The sequence below is a fragment of the Eschrichtius robustus genome, chromosome 17 (genome assembly GCF_028021215.1).
Source record: "Eschrichtius robustus isolate mEscRob2 chromosome 17, mEscRob2.pri, whole genome shotgun sequence".
In the NCBI taxonomy this organism is placed as follows: Eukaryota; Metazoa; Chordata; class Mammalia; order Artiodactyla; family Eschrichtiidae; genus Eschrichtius; species Eschrichtius robustus.
The window spans coordinates 70,419,355-70,446,766 of NC_090840.1; the positions used below are offsets into that span (position 1 = coordinate 70,419,355).

A 27,412-nucleotide genomic window follows, 5' to 3' on the forward strand; every position below is an offset into this window, starting at 1 on the left:
ACAATTTTTGTTTTTGTATTTTAACATTTCTGAAATCAAGATGTATCTTATAACCACTGGTGTGTCACAGTGTAAAGAGCATCTTATTTTCTTTCAGTGGCACATCAAATAATTATGCCTCTTAACAACTGATGACTGCTTGGACTCAATGAAATACAGTATTTTAAAATCTGGGGTATAACACCAAAAGTGTTTTTTTTAATTAAAAAAAAAAAGAGAGAGAATTGAATAATAGTAATACTCAAACAATGCAATATTCCAAAAAGCGGGCTCAGCAGGTATATCACTCACAGGTGTCAAAAAATCTGCAGAAGTCTTTGGCCAAATAAAAATTTTAAACTTCTATATATCAAAAGTATCATAAACTTCAGAAAATACTGCAACATATAAGAGGTTAGTAAGCCTAGCGTAGAGAGAGCTCTTAAAATTAATAAGAAAAGCAGAAACATACGAATAACGAAGAAAAAGCATGACTAGGTATTTCACAAAATATAAATGGCCAATGAATGTGTGCAAAAATTGTTCATTTTATTAGTAATCAAATCAACAGTAATATTAAAAAGCGCTATTTTTACCAATGAAAATACAGATTTTAAAAAGTAATAACATTAAGTTGTTCAATATAAAATTCTGGTTTTATGGTCAAAATGATTGAATATTGACAATTTCACATGGTTCAACCTAATACCTAGGTTTGGAGAAGGAAAATCAGTATTCTCATATGCTGCTGGAGGATATATAAACGGAACCAACCTTTCTTCTCTCTCTTTTTTTTTTTTGGCCACACCGCATGACTTACAGGATCTTAGTTCCCCAACCAGGGACAAACCCGAGCCCTCAGCAGTGAAAGTGCGGAGTCCTAACCACTGGACTGCCAGGGAATTCCCGGAACCAATCTTTCTTAATGACAATTTGGAAACATGCTTCGAGGCTTTAAAATGTTCATATACTTTAACCCAGGGATTCTATTTCCAGTAATCTATTCTAAAACAAACACAAAAACTGATTTTTTTTTTTTGCAAAGACTTATTAAAATCGGTACTGAATATTTGTTAAATGTCCAATATAGGACTTAAGTAAATAAATGATAGCTCATCAAAAGCTGTAACTGGACTACTATCCAGTCATTAAAAATTATGTACTCAAATAATATTTAAGGATACAGTGTCATGATCATACCACAATGTTAGGTAAAAATATCAGCCTATAAAATAAAATGCAGTTTGGCAGTTCCTCAAAAAGTTAAACACAGAATTACCAGACGACCCAGCAATTCCATTCTTAGGTAGATGCCCAAAAGAACTGAAATCAGGAACTCAAACAGATACTTGTATGCCAATGTCCATAGCAGTATTATTCACAAAAGCCAAAAGGTAGAAACAATGCAAGTGCCCATCAACAGATGATGAATGGACAAACAGGATGTGGGGTGTGTGGGTGTGTGTGTATATATACACATACACACACACACACACACACACACACAATGGAATATTATTCAGCCATAAAAAGGAATGAAGTTCTGATACATATGGATGAACCTTGAAAACATTATGCTAAGTGAAAAAAGCCAAACATAAAAGGACAAATATTCTATGATTCCACTATTTGAAATATCTAGCACAGGCAAACTCATAGACACAAAAAGCAGATTAGAGGTTACCAGAGGTTGAGGTTGAGGTTGGGGTAGGGGTGTGGTGGGGAGAGGGAATGGGAATTATTGCTTAATGGTTAAAGTGTTTCTATTTGGAGTGATGAAAACGTTTTGGAAACAGTGCTGGTGGTTGCACAACACCGTGAATGCCACTGAATTGTACACTAAACAACAATTAAGATGGCAAATTTTATGTTAGATATATTTTTTATCACCCAAAGAAAAAAAAAAGAGGGGGAAGGCGAACTGTTATAAAATTAAAGAGATGTAAGAGACAAAAGAATCAAACACAGTATGTGGACCTTATATGGACCCTAATTCAAATAAAACAACTATAAAAAGAAAAAAGTATGTAATTAAGAAATACTTAAGGATACAGGGGCTTCCCTGGTGGCGCAGTGGTTGAGAATCTGCCTGCAAATGCAGGGGACACGGGTTCGAGCCCTGGTCTGGGAAGATCCCACATGCCGCGGGGCAACTAGGCCCGTGAGCCACAACTACTGAGCCTGCGCGTCTGGAGCCTGTGCTCCGCAACAAGAGAGGCCGCGATAGTGAGAGGCCCGCGCACCGCGATGAAGAGTGGCCCCCGCTTGCCGCAACTAGAGAAAGCCCTCACAGAAACGAAAACCCAACACAGCCAAAAATTAAGTAATTAATTAAAAAAAAAAAAGTATACAGGGTCATGCTCATGTCACAATGTTAAGTAAAAGTAACAGAGCCAAAATGAAATGCACATTATCATCCCAAAGAGGGCCCAGACATTTTTTTAAAAAAGCTATTTTAAACGCAGGTATTTCCCATGCATTGTCCAGGCAGAGGACTACTATTCTAGTCACACGTGGGGAAGAACGTGAAGATGTTTAAGACATCTTGTAAGGATGTCTTACTTATAAGGAACTTAAAATCTAGCTAAGATAAAGATAAGACATTATTAAAGATAAGACATTTTTAAATTCTGGGGGGGCCCCAAAGAGCTATCTATTCCAGCAATCACTCTATCTGAGTTCAGGCAGAAATTACCACAGACCAAGTTAAAAAAAAAACCTGACATTTGAATTTCTCTGCAACCATCAAAGTAGTAACAGGGTGGAGCAGAAAGAAAATGGACTTGGAGCTGGATGGGTTCCAAACTAGTTCTGCCACTTAAAATCTGACCTTAGGCAAGTCACAGCCTCTATGAGCCTCACTCCAGCTCCCCCCCCCCCCCATCCCACAGGCTGTTCTGAGGACGAACAGGAGAAAAAACAGACAAAAGAGCCGCCCAAATGTCAAGTCACTCATTCATTCATTTATTCAGCACTCACAAATCAATTACGGGGCATTTCTGATGTTCAAGCAGGCAGGTACTAACAAGCACTGACAAGTAAACGAAACACAGCCCCTGCCTCACAGCAGGCTACTGCTCAGAAAGGATGAAGAGGCCGCTTTCGGGGGTTAAGTGATCAAAAGGCACGTAAAGGAGGGAGACAGAAGTCCTTTAGAAGATGCGATTTGGCCCTGTTTTTAAAAAAATGGTCTCCGAGCCAGGAAAAATATCTATGATACTTTGTTTCACATAAACCCTAGAGAACACACTCACCTCTGCTATCAACAGCAAAGTGTCTTCTTTGAAGCTGAACCCTTTCATTTTAGCTTCAATTTCCTGCTGAGTCTTTAAGTTCCTCTCCAAAGCAAACGATGTTTGCTGAGATTGGGCAAGCTGAAGCAAAAGCCTGAAAAACAGAAAGTCCCAACGTGTAGGCTCACATAAAGGACAGCAGTGAGGACATGCTCATACATAGCACTGGAACTGGGCTGGATGTGAGTCCAACTCGGCTAAAGAGAAGGTCCTCACCTTCATGTGAATCCCTAAAGCTCCTACTCTCAACGAATTGCCCAACTTTACACTGGAGAGTTATCTTTTCTAAAATTCATAGACCAAAACTTCTCAAAGGAATCTTTAGAGAGCAAGCCTCAAAAGAGCTTCCTGTAGAAGTCGAGTGATTGAAAGCACAAACAATTCAGAGTGAAAAGAACAAACCTCCCAATCAAAGGCTCCTCCCCAGAAGTGTCAGGATGTAGCTCTTTGAAGTCAGTGCTCTATGACCCTTCCGTCTCCCTGAACCCAGGGCTACCTGACCTCAAGGACTAAACAGAATCCCTAGCACGCTTCAATTACCCGCAGCAGGGCCAAACCTTCGATGACCCTCTGATGACCACTTTGCAACCGGCTCGCCCCGATCTCCCCATCACGGTCATGACCTGGCCTCCTCTTGCTCTCCTCCCACGCCTCCTTCTCTTCATTGTTTTCTAAAATGCTGACTGTAGATTTTCCCAATTCCCCTCAGGCCTCACTGCTACATCCAGAAGCACTCAGCTCTCCTGTTCACTCATTTCCTGCCTTGAGAAATGCCCCACACACTACTCTAGGCATTGAGGGATGTTGGTGAGCAAAACAGACAGGTTTCTGCCTCAAGGAACGGAAGGAGAGCAGTCCCAAGTAAATAAGATCATCTCAGGCAGTGATGAAGGCTATGAAACAAAAACTCAAGACAGGGTGGACGAAGCGTCTACCTCAGATGGGGCAGTGATGGAAGGCTTTTTTGAGCTACCACTCAAGCTAAGGCTCAAATGGTAAGGAGCCAGCCACAAGAACGTGTCGGGGAAGAGGGCTTGGCCAGGGGAAGGGGGCCCTGACATAAGAACCAGCTTGACGAGTCTGAAAATCAGGAACATCTCTGTGGCCGGAACACAGCCAAGAAGAAAACTGTAGTGAAAGAGGAGAAAAAGACAGGCAGGGCCAACTCACATAAGCCCTTGCAAGCCACGGAAAGAAACGTGGAGTTTACATAAGCGCAATGGGAAGCCGCTGGAGCTTTATAAAACAACATGACCTCATTGGCCTTCACTCTGACTCTTCACATCACCTACCTGGCCTCTGGAGGCACTTACACACGTGGCCTCTTTATGTCCTTGCTTTCTCTCTCTTGCTCCTGAAGTTACTTGAAAATACTGCTTACCCTTGCTGCCTCCATTTCATGTTCATTCACCCTCAGTCCTCTGCAATCTGCCTTGTCACCGCATTGCTAATGGAATTGCCTTCTCAAAGGTCTCACAAGACCTCTCGACTTCAAAGCTTCTTCTCACTCCATCTGATCGCTGATCTTTCCTGGAGCTCCTCAACCTCTACCTCCCTTCTTCTGAGCTCAGCTCCCACTTCTAATGGAAAACTCCAGCTGGATTCCCACTCTCGATCCGCTCTGCTCTCCCGCCCTGTCCTGTCTCAGTGGAGGCACCACCATCCACCCTCACCCCCAAGGCAGACTCTTCAGGGTTGTCTGACTCCTCTGTCCTCCCCTCCCCACCCTGGCCTACCCACACATTCAGCTCGTCACCAAGTCCCGTCTGTTCCATCCTCAGTGCCATCCATTTCCCCTTTTGATTCTCACCGCACTGTGCTAGGTCAGGGCCTCGGCACCATCCACCGATTAGTCCACAGCCCCTTCCCTGCTGTCCCTGGATCCAAACTCCTTCCTCTAATACGTCCTCCTAGCCACCAGATCTCCCTCGAAATCAGAGCTCTTGTCACACCACTTAAACATATAAATACTCTTCAGACCTTCAGCATAAGGACCAAACTCTTTAAGATGACATTTAACGCCTCGTGCTAATAAAAACAAAACAGCAGAAGTACAACATTTACCAAATGTTTACACACACTGCATACTACAATAAGTGCTTCAGATACTTTAAACCTCACAACTCCACCAAGTAGGCATTTCTCCCATTTCTCCATCTGTCAAGATGAGGAAACTGGAGATCGGAGAGGTGAAGTAATTTGTGTAAGGTCAGACGGTGAGTGAGCAAGCGCGCAAGTCCAGGCTTATTCCCTCAATAACAACGATTTATTAGGTTCCTTAAACTGGGATCTGACTCCAAGGTCCTGCCTCCTGCTCACGATGCTGTTCTGGTCTCGGGGTCCACAGCCTAGCTCTCGGGCTCCTGCCACCAAAGCTGCTCTCACTGCACCGGACCACGTGACACCACCATGCTACGCCAGCCCTTCCACTCCTTGGGCCGTGCTTTCTCTCTCGCAAGATATCCTGGCAAGAACACAGGCTCTGGAGTCAAAGATCTGGGTCCAGATCCCAGCAGCACTTCACAGCTGCGCCACCTTGGGCATGATTCCAAATCAGCTCCCCAGTCTGTACACTGGGATCCCAACATCTACCCCAGAGAGTGGTGAGGGTTAAAATGAAATAATGTATACACAGCATCGAGTACACATTCATCTACACAACTGACAAATGTTCCCAGGAGCCCCATTCCCTCTGTGGAGGTCCTTCTTCCTGCCACTCTGCACAGGTCCCGGGGACTGGTCCCTGAAGGGTTCTCTGCCACTGACACACTGTTTAGCACCTGTGCTGCCGGTCACCGACTGCACATATGTTTTCCTCAATACGCTGAGTAGTGTAAGGAAAGGGACTCTTTTTTGATGATCTTTATGATCCCAGGCCCCAGCAGGTGCCTGGAACCCAGCTGTCGTTCAATGCACTTCTGAATTAAAGTGATATAGGCAATGCTAAATAAACATCTGCTGAAGGAAGTTTAAAATCTGCCAGATAGATACCAATTTCAGTAAGACTCACTGTTAACATCAATACTTCTTGAATTCTTCAGAGTTTAAAAAAAATAAAAACAAAAAAAACAAAACCCAATGCTACATTTTTTGGTATTATCTGAGACCTAAGAGAGTCTGTTTCTCTCATAAATTACAGAACTGGTCTAGTGTATTCTCCCCTTTCCCTAAACTCTTATATACACTATGGATCCAAAACCATGGGAGTCCCTGAACCATGGGAATTCCCTGTAGAATGAATTAAACGTTGTTTATTTGCATTATTAATAGTGACTTGAAAACACGAGCAGATTTCCTTCTTCGGTAGCTTTCTGTGGAATGTGAGTGAAAAATTTCTTGTTTAAAATATCGCTTCCCCTGTGTGCAAGCACAGGGCACTCTCCACACCTCCCCTCCCAGGAGCCTGTGCAGGCCGCCACTGCCAGGGTCCCATGATCCAGGGACAACTTCCCCGGGAGAAAGCACGGCGCACCTCACGCTGGTGCAACGTCACGGTGGCCTCCGCCGCCACAGGCTCGCCCCGCATCCATACCCCTCCCCCCGCCCCCGGGCCTGAGTGAGCCAGAGCCCCCGAATCAGCTGCTCCTTTAACCCCGTCCTGTGTGAGCGAAGAACAGAGGCCTTCGGGCGACCTACACGCAGAGGCGGGTCCAAATCCAAAGCTGAACCCCAGGAGCTGTGCGAGCAAAGAAGAGAAAGGGAAGTCTCTCCCAGCAGCCTCAGGAGCAGAGGATTAAATCTCCACAATCAACTTGATGTACCCTGCATCTGTGGAATACCTGAATAGACAACAATCATCCCAAATTGAGGAGGTGGACTTTGGGAGCAACGATATATATATATCTTTTCCTTTTTCTCTCTTTGTGAGTGTGTATGTGTATGCTTCTCTGTGTCATTTTGCCTGTATAGCTTTGCTTTTACCATTTGCCCTAGGGTTCTCTCTGTTCGTTTTTTGTTTTTTAATTACTTAAAAAAAATTTTTTTTAATAATTTTTTAAAATTTTTTATTTTAATAACTTTATTCTATTTTACTTTATTTTATTTTGTCTTCTTTCTTTCTTTTTTTTTTTTTTTAAAGGGGATGAAATGTCTTCCATGGTGCGTTTAGCCTCTCAATTCATAGTAATTTCTATTTTTTTTTTTTTAATTTTAATTTTTATTTATTTATTTATTTATTTTTGGCTGTGTTGGGTCTTCGTTTCTGTGCGAGGGCTTTCTCTAGTTGTGGCAAGCGGGGGCCACTCTTCATCGCGGTGCACGGGCCTCTCACTATCGTGGCCTCTCTTGTTGCGGAGCACAGGCTCCAGACGCGCAGGCTCAGTAGTTGTGGCTCACGGGCCCAGTTGCTCCGCGGCATGTGGGATCTTCCCAGACCAGGGCTCGAACCCGTGTCCCCTGCATTGGCAGGCAGATTCTCAACCACTGCGCCACCAGGGAAGCCCTCTTTCTTTCTTTTTTTCTCCCTTTTATTCTGAGCTGTGGGGATGACAGGCTCTTGGTGCTCCAGCCAGGCGTCAGGGCTGTGCCTCTGAGGTGGGAGAGCCAAGTTCAGGACACTGGTCCACAAGAGACCTCCCAGCTCCACATAATATCAAACAGCGAAAAGCTCCCAGAGATCTCCATCTCAATGCCAAGACCCAGCTCCACTCAACAACCAGAAAACTACAGTGCAGGACACCCTATGCCAAACAACTAGCAAGACAGGAACACAACCCCACCCATTAGCAGAGAGGCTGCCTAAAATCATAATAAGGCCACGGACACCCCAAAACACCCAGCCAGATGCAGTCCTGCCCACCAGAAAGACAAGATCCAGTCTCATCCACCAGAACACAGGCACTAGTCCCCTCCACCAGGAAGCCTACACAACCCAATGAACCAACCTTAGCCACTGGGGACAGACACCAAAAACAATGGGAACTACGAACCTGCAGCCTGTGAAAAGGAGACCCCAAACACAGTAAGTTAAGCAAAATGAGAAGACAGAGAAACACACAGCAGATGAAGGAGCAAGGCAAAAAACCACCAGATCTAACAAATGAGGAGGAAATAGGCAGTCTACCTGAAAAAGAATTCAGAATAATGATAGTAAAGATGGTCCAAAATTCTGGAAAGAGAATGGAGAAAATATAAGAAACGTTTAACAAGGACCTAGAAGAACTAAAGAGCAAACAAACAGCGATGAACAACACAATAAATGAAATTAAAAATTCTGTAGAAGGGATCAATGGCAGAATAACTGAGACAGAAGAACAGATAAGTGACCTGGAAGATAAAGTAGTGGAAATAACTACTGCAGAGCAGAATAAAGAAAAAAGAATGAAAAGAATTGAGGACAGTCTCAGAGACCTCTGGGACAACACTAAACACACCAACATTCAAATTATAGGGGTCCCAGAAGAAGAAGAGAAAAAGAAAGGGACTGAGAAAATATTTGAAGAGATTACAGTTGAAAACTTCCCTAATATGGGAAAGGAAATAGTTAATCAAGTCCAGGAAACACAGGGAGTCCCATACAGGATAAATCCAAGACGAAACAGGCCAAAACACATATTAATCAAACTAACAAAAATTAAATACAACAAAAAAATATTAAAAGCAGCAAGGGAAAAACAACAAATAACACACAAGAGAATCCCCATAAGGTTAACAGCTGATCTTTCAGCAGAAACTCTGCAAGCCAGAAGGGAGTGGCAGGACATATTTAAAGTGATGAAGGAGAAAAACCTACAACCAAGATTACTCTACCCAGCAAGGATCTCATTCAGATTTGATGAAGAAATTAAAACCTTTACAGACAAGCAAAAGCTAAGAGACTTCAGCACCACCAAACCAGCTTTACAACAAACGCTAAAGGAACTTCTCTAGGTAGGAAACACAAGAAAAGGAAAAGACCTACAATAACAAACCCAAAACAATTAAGAAAATGGTGATAGGATCATACATATTGATAATTACCTTAAATGTAAATGGATTAAATGCTCCAACCAAAAGACATAGATTAGCTAAATGGACACAAAAATGAGACTCGTATATATGCTGTCTACAAGAGACCCACTTCAGACCTAGGGACACATACATATTGAAAGTGAGGGGATGGAAAAAGATATTCCATGCAAATGGAAATCAAAAGAAAGTTGGACTAGCAATTCTCATATCAGACAAAATAGACTTTAAATCAAAGACTATTACAAAAGACAAAGAAGGACACTACATAATGATCAAGGGATCAATCCAAGAAGAAGATATAACAATTGTAAATATTTATGCACCCAACATAGGAGCACCTCAATACATAAGGCAAATACTAACAGCCATAAAAGGGGAAATCGACAGCAACACAATCATAGTAGGGAACTTTGACACCCCACTTTCACCAATGGACAGATCATCCAAAATGAAAATAAATAAGGAAACACAAGCTTTAAATGATATATTAAACAAGATGGACTTTATTGATATTTATAGGACATTCCATCCAAAAACAACAGAATACACATTCTTTTCAAGTGCTCATGGAACATTCTCCAGGATAGATCATATCTTGGGTCACAAATCAAGCCTTGGTAAATTTAAGGAAATTGAAATCGTTTCAAGTATCTTTTCTAACCACAACGCTATAAGACTAGATATCAATTACAGGAAAAAATCTGTAAAATATACAAACACAAGGGGCTTCCCTGGTGGCGCAGTGGTTGAGAATCAGCCTGCCAATGCAGGGGACACGGGTTCGAGCCCTGGTCTGGGAAGATCCCACATGCCGTGGAGCAACTGGGCCCGTGAGCCACAATTACTGAGCCTGCGTGTCTGGAGCCTGTGCTCTGCAACAAGAGAGGCTGCGATAGTGAGAGACCCGCGCACCGTGATGAAGAGTGGCCCCCGCTTGCCACAACTAGAGAAAGCCCTCGCACAGAAACGAAGACCCAACACAGCCATAAATAAATAAATAAATAAATTTAAATTAGCTGACATGGGGGCCTTTGGACTCTCTGTATTAAAAAAAAAAAAAAATACAAACACATGGAGGCTAAACAATACACTTAATAACCAAGAGATCACTGAAGAAATCAAAGAGGAAATCAAAAAATACCTAGAAACAAATGACAATGAAAACACGACGACCCAAAACCTATGGGATGCAGCAAAAGCAGTTCTAAGAGGGAAGTTTATAGCAATATAATCCTACCTCAAGAAACAAGAAACATCTCATATAAACAACCTAACCTTACACCTAAAGCAATTAGAGAAAGAACAACAAAAAACCCTAAAGTTAGCAGAAGGAAAGAAATCATAAAGATCAGATCAGAAATAAATGAAAAAGAAATGAAGGAAACGATAGTAAAGATCAATAAAACTAAAAGCTGGTTCTTTGAGAAGATAAACAAAATTGATAAACCATTAGCCAGACTCATCAAGAAAAAAAGGGAGAAGACTCAAATCAATACAACTAGAAATGAAAAAGGAGAAGTAACAACTGACACTGCAGAAATACAAAGGATCATGAGAGATTACTACAAGCAACTATACGCCAATAAAATGGACAACCTGGAAGAAATGGACAAATTCTTAGAAATGCACAACCTTCCGAGACTGAACCAGGAAGAAATAGAAAATATAAACAGACCAATCACAAGCACTGAAATTGAAACTGTGATTAAAAATCTTCCAACAAACAAAAGCCCAGGACCAGATGGCTTCACAGGGGAATTCTGTCAAACATTTAGAGAAGAGCTAACACCTATCCTTCTCAAACTCTTCCAAAATATAGCAGAGGGAGGAACACTCCCAAACTCATTCTACGAGGCCACCATCACCCTGATACCAAAAACAGACAAAGATGTCACAAAGAAAGAAAACTACCAGCCAATATCACTGATGAACATAGATGCAAAAATCCTCAACAAAATACTAGCAAACAGAATCCAACAGCACTTTAAAAGGATCATACACCATGATCAAGTGGGGTTTATCCCAGGAACGCAAGGATTCTTCAGTATACACAAATCAATCAATGTGATACACCATATTAACAAACTGAAGGAGAAAAACCATATGATCATCTCAACAGATGCAGAGAAAGCCTTCGACAAAATTCAACACACCCATTTATGATAAAAACCCTCCAGAAAGTAGGCACAGAGCGAACTTTCCTCGACATAATAAAGGCCATATATGACAAACCCACAGCCAACACTGTCCTCAATGGTGAAAAACTGAAACCGTTTCCACTAAGATCAGGAGGAAGACAAGGTTGCCCACTCTCACCCCTATTATTCAACATAGTTTTGGAAGTTTTAGCCACAGCAATCAGAGAAGAAAAAGAAATAAAAGGAATCCAAACTGGAAAAGAAGAAGTAAAGCTGTTACTGTTTGCAGATGACATGATACTATACATAGAGAATCCTAAAGATGCTACCAGAAAACTACTAGAGCTAATCAATGAATTTGGTAAAGTAGCAGGATACAAAATTAATGCACAGAAATCTCTTGCATTCCTATACACTACTGATGAAAAATCTGAAAGTGAAATTAAGAAAACACTCCCATTTACCACTGCAACAAAAAGAATAAAACATCTAGGAATAAACCTACCTAAGGAGACAAAAGACCTGTATGCAGAAAATTATAAGACACTGATGAAAGAAATTAAAGATGATACAAATAGATGGAGAGATATACCATGTTCTTGGATTGGAAGAATCAACCTCGTGAAAATGACTATACTACCCAAAGCAATCTACAGATTCAATGCAATCCCTATCAAACTACCAATGGCAGTTTTCACAGAACTAGAACAAAAAATTTCACAATTTGTATGGAAACACAAAAGACCCAGAATAGCCACAGCAATCTTGAGAAAGAAAAACGGAGCTGGAGGAATCAGGCTCCCTGACTTCAGACTATACTACAAAGCTGCAGTAAACAAGACAGTATGGTACTGGCACAAAAACAGAAATACAGATCAATGGAACAGGACAGAAAGCCCAGAGATAAACCCACGCACATATGGTCACCTTATCTTTGATAAAGGAGGCAAGAATATACAATGGAGAAAAGACAGCCTCTTCAATAAGCGGTGCTGGGAAAATTGGACAGGTACATGTAAAAGTATGAAATTAGAACACTCTCTAACACCATACACAAAAATAAACTCAAAATGGATTAAAGACCTAAATGTAAGGCCAGACACGATCAGACTCTTAGAGGAAAACATAGGCAGAACACTCTATGACATAAATCACAGCAAGATCCTTTTTGACCCACCTCCTAGAGACATGGAAATAAAAACACAAATAAACAAATGGGACCTAATGAAACTTAAAAGCTTTTGCACAGCAAAGGAAACCATAAACAAGACCAAAAGACAACCCTCAGAATGGGAGAAAATATTTGCAAACGAATCAACGAACAAAGGATTAATCTCCAAAATTTACAAGCAGCTCATGCAGCTCAATATCAAAAAAACAAACAACCCAATCCAAAAATGGGCAGAAGACCTAAGTAGACATTTCTCCAAAGAAGATATACAGATTGCCAACAAACACATGAAAGAATGCTCAACATCATTAATCATTAGAGAAATGCAAATCAAAACTACAATGAGGTATCATCTCACACCAGTCAGACTAGCCATCATCAAAAAATCTACAAACAATAAATGCTGGAGAGGGTGTGGAGAAAAGGGAACCCTCTTGCACTGTTGGTGGGAATGTAAATTGATACAGCCACTATGGAGAACAGTATGGAGGTTCCTTAAAAAACTAAGAAACAGGACTACCATACGACCCAGCAATCCCACTACTGGGCATATACCCTGAGAAAACCGTAATTCAAAGAGAGTCATGTACCAAAATGTTCATTGCAGCTCTATTTACAATAGCCAGGACATGGAAGCAACCTAAGTGTCCATCAACAGATGAATGGATAAAGAAGATGTGGCACATATATACAATGGAATATTACTCAGCCATAAAAAGGAATGAAACTGAGTTATTTGTAGTAAGTTGGATGGACCTAGAGACTGTCATACAGAGTGAAGTAAGTCAGAAAGAGAAAAACAAATACCGTATGCTAACACATATATATGGAATGTAAAAAAAAAAAAAAAAAAGGTCATGAAGAACCTAGGGGCAAGATGGGAATAAAGACACAGACCTACTAGAGAATGGACTTGAGGATACGGGGAGGGGGAAGGGTAAGCTGGGACAAAGTGAGAGAGTGGCATGGACATATATACACTACCAAACGTAAAACAGATAGCTAGTGGGAATCAGCCGCATAGCACAGGGAGATCAGCTCGGTGCTTTGTGACCACCTAGAGGGGTGGGATAGGGAGGGTGGGAGGGAGGGATGATGCAAGAGGGAAGAGATATGGGGACATATGTATATGTATAGCTGATTCACTTTGTTATAAAGCAGGAACTAACACACCCTTGTAAAGCAATTATACTCCAATAAAGATGTTAAAAATATATATATACATATCGCTTCCCCCTTTGTCAATGTTTTATACATTTAATTTTCTTCCCTAATTTTAACGGCTGCCAATTTTAACCTTTTATCTTGAGTGATGATACAAGTTGTATTTTTGAGCAAACAGTTTTGCTTTTAAATCTTACATACTAAAAGGACGCATTCAAAGGATTCTATCTAGACCATGGGAAAAATCTCAAAAACATATACTAAGTGTGTAGCCTAGAATTTTTAGAAGCTTAAAATTAGAAAAATAAAACCTTTACTCTGAGCTTAGCACCATGTGTGTTGAATGCACTCGTAGCTTACCTGGTTCGTGTAAAGGAGGCACAGGCTTTCATCTGAGTTTCTAGCAACACTGCTGCTCTCTCTTCTGCCATACAGTTTTGAGTATTTTTAAAAGCCTTCTCATTCTTCTGGTTATTACCACTGCTCGTTTCCACAGATAACGCAGAGCTCTCGGGCAACATTTCAGGGAAACACAAAAGAGAGTCTTTTCCTGAGTGGGCACAGGAGGATTTGATAGCCTTGTCACTCGAGGTGAAACTGTTCTGTTTCTGAGATGACGCAAGCAACGCTGCAAGCGCTGGCTCCAGATGCAGGTAAGCCTCTCCCAATCTGCCCCAGTTCCAAGGATTAAAGGGATGCAAAGAAATCAGTTTCTGTAGGCAGAAAATTGTTTTCTCCAAGTTCTGCAAACTTGAACAAATAGCAAACTGGAGGTAGAGCACAGTGGTTAAATGGTCTGTGTTAGTTGCCTTATTTTCCTAAGGAGAAAATAAAAAAGATTAGGAAGTTTAAGCTACAGAATCTTGCCCATATAAAAATGAAGATGCCTAAAAATCCAAGTTGTACATGTTATAAATTACACGTAGCCACACAAGTAGGGTGAACTAAATATTTTTCAATAGATCTCAGTTCGAAACCATAAACCTAGAAAAATATAAACTAACCTAACAAAATAATCACCAGTCATTCCCAAACACCCTAATGTCACAACAGTCACATAATCCAGGTGATAGTGGCCTGGCAAAGTTCAGCACCAAAAGCCTCTGTGTCAGTTTATTTTCCATTTGTATTATAATCTTTATTGTCTTCAGCCAGATATCTGAAAGACCCAAGCCAACTTTTTTACACCCTGGGCTAATGGCTCCATTTTAATATTCCAGGCTTTCTAAAAATCCAAATCGTAATTTCCTTGAGGATTCAAATGGACTCTATTTCCAAATTTTACTTGGCCTAGACATCCTAAACAGGATGGCCCTGCAGCTCTCAGTGTTTCGTGATGCATCGTAACTGAATCCAAATGCCCTCTCTGGTAACTATTAGCAGGGCCAATTATTTCTGGCTGGAGGGGATTGCTTGGTTTCCTTCTGATCAGAAAATCCTTTTCAAGTCTCCTTAATCAGAGCCACCACCTCTTGCCTAACTTGCCAAATGGCAAAAGCCCTGTGGGTTAGGGAAGCAAGCCTCCTTTTTCTAAGTTAAAGTCTGTAGAGATTCAGTTCATTTTAAGTCTAAGGAAAACCTGGCCTACTAGTATTCAGATCAAGCCCCTGCATAGAACTGAGCAAGAAATATGAGTAAAACTACCCAGCATGCAGCTGGAAGAAACTGGCTGACCAGTGAGTGAAAGCTTGAGGAGGATTCTAAATATTCATATATTGAGTGAAAAGACAGGAAATAAAGACCCACGTAACCTATTCAGTCATACTATACCTTCCCGATGACAGATCTGATCTGGTTTTATTATTACTATTGTTCAGTATTCTGTCCTTCCCCAGAGACCATTAAGTTCCAGAAGAGTTTTTGTTCAGTGCTGAATTCCTAGTAGAGAGCACAGCACCTCAGACATAGCAGATGTGTAATAACTGTTGAGTAATACATCTTCATGTTTTTTATTTATAATAGTGAAAGCAACACGTATAAACTACCTACAGCAAACACTACCTTTCCTCTACAGTCTAATATAGCGCTCTGTAGTGTTTACAAACATTTTCAGATTGTGGAAGCAAGTATGTGGTGGGGTAGGGTGGAGCACGCAGACCATGGTTTTGGTGCGCTGGTTCTGATGGCCTAACTAGTAAAGAACTCTCTGGAAGCTAAATTCCATTTAAACGAGTTTGTGTTCCAGAATATTGCAACTCCTTCTATAATGCAATGATGATGACGACAGTTAACATTTACAGAGTGCTTACCATATGCCAGACACTATTCTAAGTGCTTTACTCATTTAATCCTCATGACAATCCTTTAAAATAGACTCTATCACTATCCCCATTTTATAGTTGAGGCAACTGAGTCATAAGAGAGAAGTCAGATAAGCTGCCTGATGTCACACCGCTAGTAAGTAGCAGAGCTACAATTGGTCCCACTAGAAGTCACAGAAAAAAGGTACTTCAGAAGAGCTGATGCGTGTTAGCTGGCTTAGGATTCTCCCACTAGACACTAGGTCAGCAATGTATGGGCAGGGTATGGACATGGTTTTCTGTCTCCTTGGCACTGAACCCAGAACTGCGCACATGGTAAGACTGAAATAAACGTTTGTGAAGTGATAAATGGAAAAAAAAAAGTCAGTAACTGTCAAAAAGCAGTTTCCTTACCACAGTTTATCACATGAGCCTATCAGCCGCTATAAGATGTTTAAACTATTTGTTTAAGAAACAAGTTCCAGGGCTTCCCTGGTGGCGCAGTGGTTAAGAACCCACCTGCCAATGCAGGGGACTATGGGTTCAAGCCCTGGTCCGGGAAGATCCCACATGTGGAGCAACTAAGCCCGTGCACCACAACTACTGAAGCCCACGCGCCTACAGCCCGTGCTTTGCAACAAGAGAAGCCACTGCAATAAGAAGCCCGTGCACTGCAACAAAGAGTAGCCCCTGCTCACCGCAACTAGAGAAAGCCTGCACGCAGCAACGAAGAACAAAATTTTGGCTGCGTTGGCAGGCAAAATAAAATAAAATTAAAATAAAATAAAATTAAGATAAAATAAAATTAAAATAAAATAAAATTAAATTAAATAAATTAAATAAATTAAAATAAAATAAAGAAATAAGTTCCATTACAGATTTTATCCAAAAATTATTAAGAAGAGAGGTGAATAAACTTCAGTAGAAGTTGTGAGCATAAAATGTTCACATCCTGTTGGGCACTCCAAGACTCACGGTCTGTTCTGTTCAGTGCTGGATAACGACCTGTCCCACCACAGAGCATGAGGGGACAGAAACCACTGGGACAAAACCCAGAAATGGGCCAGAGCGAGTCACAAAAGAAGAGGGCCTACCAAGTAGGGAAGAAATTTTAAAAAGAAAACAAAACACAGGGCATCAGGAAATGAGAAAACCATGCAAATGGGCAGGGTCCGCTGAGATCGTGTGAAGAGACCCAAAGAAAGGGGTGAGACCTATTAGCAGCCTACGCTGCCACTTCTTCCCCAACACTCCTGCCCACCAGGGTGCCCAGCAGCCCAGGGACTAGTTCTCAAAGTCCTGACAGAGGAGCTGAGGGTCTTCTGACTGGTCCTTCCTCCTGCCTGGTAACCACCCCAAGCTCTGGATGGCATCTGCCAGCAACAAATCCTTCTCTGAGCCACAAGGGCAGAGACTCACTAAGCTGGAAGGAACCCGAGAGCCAGTCCAGCCCCTGACATGAATCTACCTGTCACTGCCTTCGGTGGTCTAGGCGGGGAAGACAAAGCACAACAGTGATATGCAGGAGATGTGAGGAAGAGAGAGGCGATGGGAGAGCAGAACAGTGAGGAAGGACGGGTGACTGATGTCCAGAAAAAGCAACTGAAAGAACCGAAGTTGCTGTTAATTTTCAGACCAGGGAGACTGACCACTATTAAACCCCGCCAAGTTCACTGTGTTCATGCCATGTGCTTCCTTAACAGGGTAATCTTATCTTCCAGCTTAAGAATTAACCCCCAATTAGTAGAGGGGAGAACAAGAACGAACAAAACACAGCTGTTTTCCATGTTCCGAAGACCATTACCACCAAGGGTTCCTCTCACTGCAAGAGGCTGAGGTCCTATGCAATGAACCCCAGCAAGCAAATTGTGGGATTTCTCTTAGTTAATGAGACGGAGGAGGACAACTCAATTGCATGCATACTTCAGGCTGACCTCTGGTCAACGAGATCCACAGGATTCAAGATCAGAGCCTCAGTGCCTCATTAAGTCCCTCTGAGGAAGAAAACTGGTCATCTATAAACTAGGACTGGTCGACTTAGGCTTGTCCCCATATAAAATTTACACTAAAAACCGTAGGTGCTTTAATCTGGAAACAAAAACAAGCAGGATCTAGAATTGCAAAAAAACCTGCTTTTATTAAATTCCTTAAAAAAATTCTGCAGACTCCATTTAAGAATGAAAAGGATTAAGCTTGGCCTAGTATGATATTTAGTTATTTTTTGGTAAACTTTTTTCCTGTTTATAAAAGTAATATATGTTCATTGTAGAAATTTTGGAAAATAAAAATCTAAACAACAACAAAACACCTAAAGAAGAAAACAGATCACTGATTAATCCTTCCACTCTGAGTATTTACTCCTAACAAGAGTAAAAACCTTTGCAAGTGAGACCTCCACGGTGGTCCAGTGCTAAAAAGTCTGCCTTCCAGTGCAGGGAATGTGGGATCGACCCCTGGTCGGGGAACCAGGATCCCACATGCTGCGGGGCAACTAAGCCGGCACACCGCAACTACTGAGCCCGCGCTCCTCAACTAGAGCCCATATGCTCTGAAGCCTGTGTGATACAACTAGAAAGAGAAAAAACCTGCACACCACAAAGAGAAGCCCGCACGCCTCAATGAAAGATCCTGCATGCCGCAACTAAGGCCCGACACAGCCAAAAATAAAAAAAACAAAACAAAACAAAAAAAACCTTTGCAAGTGAGATTTTCAGGCAATGAAAAATTTTGAGCATAACACAGGAAAAAATATTACAAGCAAATGATTATGTCTGGACCTCCAAACTGTTCATCATAATAAAGTTCTTCCACCACTGACAATTTTCTTCTGCTTATCCAAACCCACAGATTTAGCTGCCAAGAAGTTGTTTTTTGTTTTGTTTTGTTTTTTACAAAATAAACGATTCAGCCATCCTAGGGAAGCAAGTGGAAATAAGCACAGAAACCACTCACCAAGTTTGTAGCAATCTCCAGGGCTTCCTCGTGCCTTCCCAGGTGAACGAGACACCGAGCCTGGCCTTCCTGGACATCCCTTTTCATGGCAAAATTCGTAGACGGCAGTTTTTCTGAGATACTGGAATACTCTTGCAGTGCTTTCTGGCAAATATTTGTTAAATAAAGGAAAATGAAGGGAAGGGATGAAAAGAAAGGCAGAAAACACATTAGAAAAAAGAATTCAGTCATGGGGGTGATGTGTTTCCTAGGCAGAAGGTAATGTTATAACTGACCCTACAATGAACTAAAGGAAGACTGGAGCATTTTAGTCAGTACTCTTTTTCTGAAAGGTAGAGAAGAAATGGCTGGAGACTATAAATAAAGCATTCTGGAGCCCAAAAGACCAGAATCTGAATCCTGGGTTTGCCACTAACTTGCTGTATAATCTTTTCACATCAGCAAAATAACAACCGTACTCTTGTGAAGATGACATGAAGTCTCTAAATAAAGCAAGCTGACATCTAGTTGTTAGTTCTTTCCTTTTCTTACACATTTTAGGGTGCTTTGTTCCTGTGGCCCCATGAGGTATCTGTGCTAGAGGCTCCCACATAATTAGAAGATATAGAACCTGGGGAAACAGACCTACAAGGATCCCAACAAGCTCTCTATACTGGAGTTACAGGAAACAAAACAAATTATACAGAGCTAGAAACTTGGGATTCTAAGATTACAAACACATATCACAAAAGATTAAATTCACCTTCACAAACAACACACTCATAACTTAGTATACTGTTATTTAAATATACTGTAACGGACAGAACAAAAGCCCATTTCAAGTGGTGCAATCTTCTATATGTTAAATTCTACCTGATACTCTTGCCGTCTGTAGGCCAGGTCCCCTTTGAATTTCTGGATAGTCAGGGTTTCAACATCATCACTGCTCCCCGTTTCTTCATAAAACCACTAGAAATTGTGAAAACAGCATATTATAGAGAATGAAACTACACTTTTCCACTCCCTACTCAGAAGCAATTTCCCATATATAATTGATTAAACCTCAAAAAAGACATAATTCTTCAGGATAAGACTCAGGAAAACATCTGACAAAGAAGAATGACAATTTTAATGGTGGCCCAGTTTTTATGAAAATTATCACAAGTAATAAATATACCAATAATACGGTACCTCTTTACTAAAACACAAAAGTATATGGTTTTATCTATAGCATTTTCAATTTGGGGTTGTGATGCTTGGGAACCTACATTTAACTAGCACAGTTCACGATGGTTCTTTAGACTGAGATGTTTTCCTGCAGAGAAATTTTTAGGGTGGATGGCATAGCGACTGACAACTCTTTATGGAGAGGACATAGAAAAGAAGAATTGTCATTATAGTGCTATTATGAAAGTGTAAAAGCCAAAAGTAGAATCGAAGCAAAGAGGAAATAGAAATGAAGGCTGAAAGGAGGCTTCCGTGCAATCAAATGCCAAAGTGCTGTAGGAGAAAAGTCTCAGGAAATGCCCATCTGGAATATTTTATTCACTTTTCTACTGATTTAAACCCTATGGATAGAAAGATCTTTTTTGATTATTGCATAAAGAAATGTTAAGATGAGAAAACAGGAATGACAAAAAGCACTCTGTGTGCCAGTTCTTCAGCTCCAAAGAAGTATCTCATCCTCTCCCCTCGCTTTTCTTTTTTTTTTTTTTTTTTGGCTGCATTGGGTCTTTGTTGCTGTGCATGGGCTTTCTCTACTTGCGGCGAGCAGGGGCTACTCTTCGTTGCAGAGCACAGGCTCTAGGCACGTGGGCTTCAGTAGTTGTGGTACACGGGCTTAGTTGCTCTGCAGCATGTGGGATCTTCCCAGATGAGGGATTGAACCCTTGTCCCCTGAATTGGCAGGCGGATTCTCAACCACTGTGCCCCCAGAAAAGTCCCCCACCCTCCCTTTTACTCAGAGTAAAACACACTGAGGCTGAATAAAGTCAGTTACACACTATTATTAATTCAAACGTAACGGCATTTGTGATGGTTCCACCATCACATCAAAATTCCTTGGTTCTATTCCTAAAAGAGTTACTTGGGTATCACTGCCCCCCTGTTAATTAGTAATATCGTTAATTAGTAATATCGTTTCCCTCCTTAGCCTGATCCATCACTGTGGAAAAAGTTAGCAACCACTGTTTTTCTGTTCTCCCTGAAGTACTGTGTAACTCAACAACAGCCTATATACTGAACCCATAATTTTCCTTTGCACTTTACTGCTCTCCAGTCACATACTGTATTAGATTATCAGCCAACCCCAACTTCTTGAACAATAACTGAATAACTGCAAACCTCCATCCAATGTTCATCATCCTACTGGGAAATAATCAAGCAAAATTGGCTTTCAAACGCAAGAGCGCAGATGGGGATGGCTTTAAATACCCCATTCTGATACGAGTAGGAGGGAAAAGCTGTGAACAAGGGTGAGACTAAGAAGGGAAATGCTGGTAAGGCAAACACCTGGTCCCACACCAAATAGGCAGGGAACACAGATCTTCTAACCCAAACTCCTGGTTTTACACTTGGGGAAACCAAGAGGACTTGAATGAGGCCTGAATTTATGCGCAGTTACCATTTACCAAATAAATTCTAAAGACAAGTGATTTTTGGATTTTACTTTATAAGTATACAGCATACCACACCTTGGCAAAGTATTATCTCATTCCACTCTCACAATAAGCCTGTGAGCCAGCAAACATTATTTTTTCTCAAATGACAAATAAGGAACTGACACTTTGAAAGGCAACCAGTAAAGCCAATGCTGGAATGCAAGGGTCCTATCTCACACCCATGGCTTTTTAATGCGGTACCACATGACTTTGAAAGCCCATTCCCCGCTTTTAGTCTACACGATCAAGTACTAAAGGTCGCTCTGAAAGACTGCATGTGGCAAGGAGAAAATGTAAGTGAAATAAAACAAAAATACAATTCAGTAATTTCTGAGAACCTGACATCTGTAAGTACAAGGGATTTAAGGAAAAATGAGACAATACGTGTAAAGGAACCCTGCCCAGTGCCTGGAACACTATCTGATAAAAAGGAATTATTATTGGTGAGATGAGATTTACACACATGAAAGAATACCAGGTTAATACTCTACTTATTCAAAACATTCACGGAGTTCCCACTATGAACAAAAACTGCTAGGCACTGCGGAGGACATAAAGTTAAGCACGCACGCTCCTGTGATCATTAAGCATTCTGGGTCTAAGAGTTTTATGAGATACTGACAATTGCTTTAATAGGTAAGAGGGAAAAGGAGTCAAAACAAAAAATATGTAGTTGGAAGGGGGAATCAGAAAAGACTTCTTGGAGGAGGCAGCATTTAAGGTGCGCCTTGAGAAATGTCTATAATTGAACGATTGTGACCATCTGAACGGGGTTAACATGGGCAGGGGGAACTCAGTGAACAAGGGCAGGCCCGTGGGTGGGACGTCACGGTTCAGGGAGCAGACAACACCGAGGTCTGAAAAGTGGGCGGTGGCTGGATTTCTGGGGGCCCTGACTGCCCGGCAGCAGAAGCAGCGAAGGTCCACGGGAGCTACTACAGATTTCAGAACAGGGGCGTGAGGCCAGCGAGCCTCGGGGAGACCGGCCGGCCGAACGCCAGGTGCGAGTTGATGGCCGACGGCGCGGGGATTCCCTCGGGGGCAGAGGGGGCCGGGCCCAGCCGGCTGGGGCTCGTGTTGGGGAAGGGATGGCAGGGAGTCCGCGTGGACGTAGGGAGGCCGGACTCGTGCCGGGAAGGTTTGGGTTCGGGGGCAGGCCACGCGGCCTTGGGGCGTCTGAAGCGCTGTCGGGCCGGGACCCGGGAGCGCGAGGCCCGGGGGCTGGGATGAGGCCGAGAGGCCCCGCTCTCTCACCTGCGGCTCGCAGAGCTTGGCGCGGTAGGACGCGAGCGGTCCAGGCCGCCTCTCCCGCCTCTCCTCGAACACCGAGTCCTCGAACTCGCCGCCAAGCAACCAGGAGCCGGTTTCCATTGCGCGCCCAGGACAGGCGCATCGAGAGGGTGCGGTGCCTAGAGCGGCGCCCACGTGCGGGCCAACGCGGAAGGGGCGGGGCCGTCGTCGAGGCCCAGCGAGCGGCATGCTGGGACTTGTAGTCTTTGGGCGGGAGCCAGACCGGGACTTGGCCCAGGGCAAGTTGGGAGTCGTTGAGCTGAGATTTTATCTGGTTCACGACGCCAGGACAGAACTTGACTTCTCTTTTTCTGGAGATGGACAGAGCGATCCTTACGTGCACGCATCAAAAAGCACTAGCCTCAGGGTAGCTGTTCAAAACTGGTAGGTACCAGTTTTTCACTATTGACCATACTCCTAGCACTGTGTTAAGCACTTTTTTTTCCTTCCATTTTACTGTATCCTTTCCTAACAACCTCTGAACTGCACGATGATTCTCATTAAAAACTGGGGCTTGGAGAGGTTACGTATCTTGCTCAGGATCAATTATTACGTGGCAAAGAGCTGGGAAAAAAAGAATTGAGTCAATAATACCCCCGTGTCTCCATAGAAGAGACACACCAATAATAAAGACCAGGGTACAGTAATTCACGCACTTGTAAAACAGAGAACATGGAGATTTACTCTGGGGACTCCATCAGGGAGCATTAATTCTGCCTAGAAAAACACTAAATCCCAGAATTCTAACACCAACATTTACTAGAGTTCTTATACCTTCAAGATGTTCCTTGAGACAAGAAGGTAGAGATTGTTGACAAAATACCGGCCAGTATTCCACAGCACAGTATTACTGTGCCATATTACACAGCAGGTAATAGACATGGAGGTTTTCTCTGGTTTTCCTCCTATTTCTCCTCACTCTCACCAGCTCCTCTTCCACCAATTGTCTTCCAGGATTCTTTCCTCAACCCAAATTTCTACTCCACACATTCACCCTAGGGGAACCTAATTCACTCCCCGATTTTTCAGAATCCGTCTCTCTGCTGATGACTCCCCAAATCTAGAATCAGCTCATATATCCTTGGTGGAAAGCTCCACCAGAACAGCCTCCAGACATTAACTACTGATGAATCCATCCATAGAAAGGCCATTAAGAAAAAGCTCTTAGGAAAAATTTAGAACTTATAAAAAAGTGAAGGAAAAAAACGTATCCATAATATTGTCACCGAGAAGCAATGAAGTCTAAAGAAGGTAAACCTATTTGCCCTAATTCTAATATGCCCTTGTCCTAACAAAAGGCAATACAGCATAGTGTCAAAGGGCCTCAAGCACCAGATTTGTCTGGATTCATGGTCCTGGTTCAGTTATTCGTCAACTGTGTGACCTGATCCGTGAAGTGGGCATTGATTAAAATAATGCATGTAAGGTGCCTGTCAGATAGCGAGTGAGTAATACATGTTCATTCAAAATTCCTGTTCCAAGTGCAAAGAGCAAAGCAAAGGCAGGCAGGGAGATTTTATTCAGCTTTCTCTTTTTGAAGTCTCCTTGGTTTTGGAACTTCCACCCTCTCCTGTTCTGAGGTGCCCCCAGGTCTGACCTCCTCCTGGCCCAACAACTAACAGGTAGATATTTTGCTGAAATGGTCAGGAAGTCATGGAAGGGCAGTTTACAGGTAAAACATAGTTCTTTGAACTCAGGCTTCCTGAGCTAAGGGGTTTCCAGCTTTTTTACCACTAAGAACCCTTTTAGTTATTTTCCCCCAGAGTAGTGGAGGATTTGTGTATGCAATAAAACTGCATTTATTAACCAATGCTTGCTTCATTTTCCTTTAAAAAAATAATTGAATCCAAATCCTGTATAACAGCCAATCCAAGCTTCTGCCCAGCCTGAGCCTATCAGCATTGCCTCGCTGTGTGTTAGGATTCTATGAAAGCAAAGAAGTAACTGCCAAAGGACCCTGGGAAGCCTGAGGAAAGCTTAAACGTGATTGATGTTGGGTCTTTGGCAATAATGAAAACAGCTCAAAGACCCCTATCACTATTGAGGACCCGGGGTCTGGGACCCCAGGTTGTAAACCACCACCTCAATTGATAGGCCCTGGAATACTTTTTTAAAAGAGGAGAGTAAACTGATAGAAGAGCACTCTGTAACTGTTAAATACATCTCACATACCTAGGAAATGCCAGGTGTTAGGGAGTCAACGGAAGTTCTGTAAGCATCTAAAATGGTATGGATGGTGATAAAAGTGATAAAAGTTGATTTCTATAGATTTGTATCTATAAAAATCTGAATTTAGATAGAGGGGTGTGATTGAGTTCCCCCAGGCAAGGTAGCTATCACCTCCTTGAGGCAGCCCGCCTTCCTCTTTCCTGTAATTTCCCCATGCTTCTATCCACTGTGGCATTAATCACACCGTGGACTGTTGGAGATTGGAGACTGTGTCTTTTTCACTCTTGTAAACTCAGCCCCCAGACAGGGCTTGGCCCAGAGCAGCTCAATCAATGCCTGTTGCATGGATAGAAATGGCAGAAGGAGCAGACAGGAGCACTTCTCAGTTGTAAGTCACATGTTCATGTCCTCTCTATGAGTGGGGGAGGGGAGAACATTTATTGAGCATCTATGATGAACTAGGTTGTGCTATGGGCAACCTATAAGCTTTATTTTAATTAATCCTCACAATCTCTCTCTCTCTGAATTAGACGTTATTACTTCCATTCAAAGAGCTGAAGGCTCTGGTGCTTTGCTGGTTACTCAGAAGAGGCTGTGGGGCTGGGAGGCGACAGGGAAGCCAAATAGACATAGATGTCTACAGGATTTACAACCACTGGGATCTTTGCCTTGGCCTTGGCTGGGAGGCCCTGAGCACATCACTCTTAGGGGTGCTTCCAGGGATAGGACTGTTCTCACTATACTTAGCAATTGCAGTCCTCCACGCCCCTCCCAGTATCGGGCCGCTCTCAATTTCCACCTCTGCCTCTCAAAGGTACTCCCCTGCAGAACACCAAAATATCATCTTTGACCATGGACTTTAATCAAAGGTGGGAAGACTGGTTGTCTTCAGAGCATTTCTGGAATTGCCCAGAAATACAGACCTTCTGTGAGGCAAGAGGGAGCCAGAGGAAGTTCTTATCCAGCCCTCAAAGATGGGTATCTGAGGTTAGCACTTTCCTGCCTGGCCCAAAGCACTTTCCTGCCTGGCCCAAAGCCTGACACCTTTCTAACTACGCACCCCTTAGCTAGGCAATCAAAGCCATCTACAACCTGTTGCCAACCTAACCAATACTGTTTCATTATTATTATTTTAGTGTTTTAGTTTTTACAACTTTATTGAGGTATAATGGAGGAGCAATAAACTTCACACATTGAAAGTGAGGAGTTTATATAAGTATACACCTGTGAAACCTTCCCCAAAGTCAAGGTGATGAACACGTGCATCACCCCTGAAAATTTATCCCCGCCCGCCTCTTCCCCATCCCCTTAACTGAATCCTTGCTCTACACCCAGGCTGGTCCTACCCAGATTCCGCCTCCCAGATTCTTCTCCCTGAGTTTTTCCCTCATCCTGCAACCTTCCCTGCTTACCAGGTTCCGGCTCACCATTTCCTTTGTCAGGAAAGCCCCTCCCAGTGCCCTCCACCTGGCTGACTCCCTGGAAGCCTTTCCTGATCCCCTAGTCTGGGCTACATGGCCCCTATCTGGGTTCACATAGCGCCACGTGCTTTCCTCTAACAGGGCGCTTCTCATCCCGGATAGCTCTTGTCCAAGCTCGCTTTTTGGCCCTTGCTCACTTGTCCATCACTTGCAGGAGACCGTGAGCTCGTTCTTCGAAGGGACTGGGTCATTCTCTCTCTGTGTAGCACCGAGCAGTGTCTGGCACCCAGTAGGCCCTCACTCTGTTTGTTGAATGGATTAATCATTAGCTGTTTGCACAGAATTCTCTCCCCTGTACACTGTCCCCTCCTCCTCTAGGGAAACACTTGGTCCATAGTATTCACTTCTGCATTCTGTGCGCCACCCAATATACTGTTGAGGGCCTGCTCTGTGCCAGGGGCTGAGGATACCACCCATGGTCCCTGCTTTCAAAGAGCCTAAATTAAAGTGGGGAAGACAGGTGATAAACATGCAAGCAAGCAAATTATTTAATTACAGGTTGTGTCAAAGTGCTAGGATAGAGAATAACAGGGCTTAGCAGGTGTAAAACATCCTCCATGATGAAATCACATGTCTTCCTATCCTTTTCTTACCCAAGCAGTTTACCTCTGACCTCCCTTTCTCAGCTTCCATGGATATTTGTAAATATTGCTTTTCCTCCTTTTCCATCTCTTTTTGTTTCTTTTGAGCAAAGCATACCCTTCCATTACTGTCATGAGTTCCAGCCCAATAATTCTCGAGTATTTATTAATTTATATTACCATATTAAGCTTGCTCATTTATTTCCCATATTCTGTAAATTTTTATAGTAGGTACATTCATTGATTCAACTAAAATTTATTGAGTACCTGCTATAAGCAAGGACTGTTTTAAGAGTGGAGGATACAGTGATAAATAAGACAGGTGAGATCCTTGCTCTCGTGGAACTTCAGTTGTAGTGGGCAGAC

The 27,412-nt window shown here is 42.5% G+C and overlaps 1 protein-coding gene across 2 annotated transcripts in view; it reads right to left on the reverse strand.

The window, feature by feature from the left end:
• The window catches only part of C17H8orf76 (chromosome 17 C8orf76 homolog), a 41,996-nt gene extending 19,040 nt beyond the window's left edge, over nucleotides 1-22,956 (reverse strand). Inside the window, exons 1-5 of one of the 2 annotated variants that reach the window (XM_068525306.1) lie at nucleotides 22,780-22,943; nucleotides 19,739-19,834; nucleotides 18,887-19,030; nucleotides 14,055-14,512; nucleotides 3,234-3,366 (exon numbers count right to left, since the gene is read on the reverse strand). In XM_068525306.1, the coding sequence (XP_068381407.1) occupies nucleotides 3,234-3,366; nucleotides 14,055-14,512; nucleotides 18,887-19,030; nucleotides 19,739-19,834; nucleotides 22,780-22,896 (948 nt within the window). In that variant the 5' untranslated portion in view covers nucleotides 22,897-22,943. Of the gene's footprint in view, nucleotides 1-3,233; nucleotides 3,367-14,054; nucleotides 14,513-18,886; nucleotides 19,031-19,738; nucleotides 19,835-22,779 lie in introns of both variants that reach the window. The other variant, XM_068525305.1, reaches the window with a different exon arrangement.
• Between the last annotated feature and the right edge of the window lie 4,456 nt (nucleotides 22,957-27,412).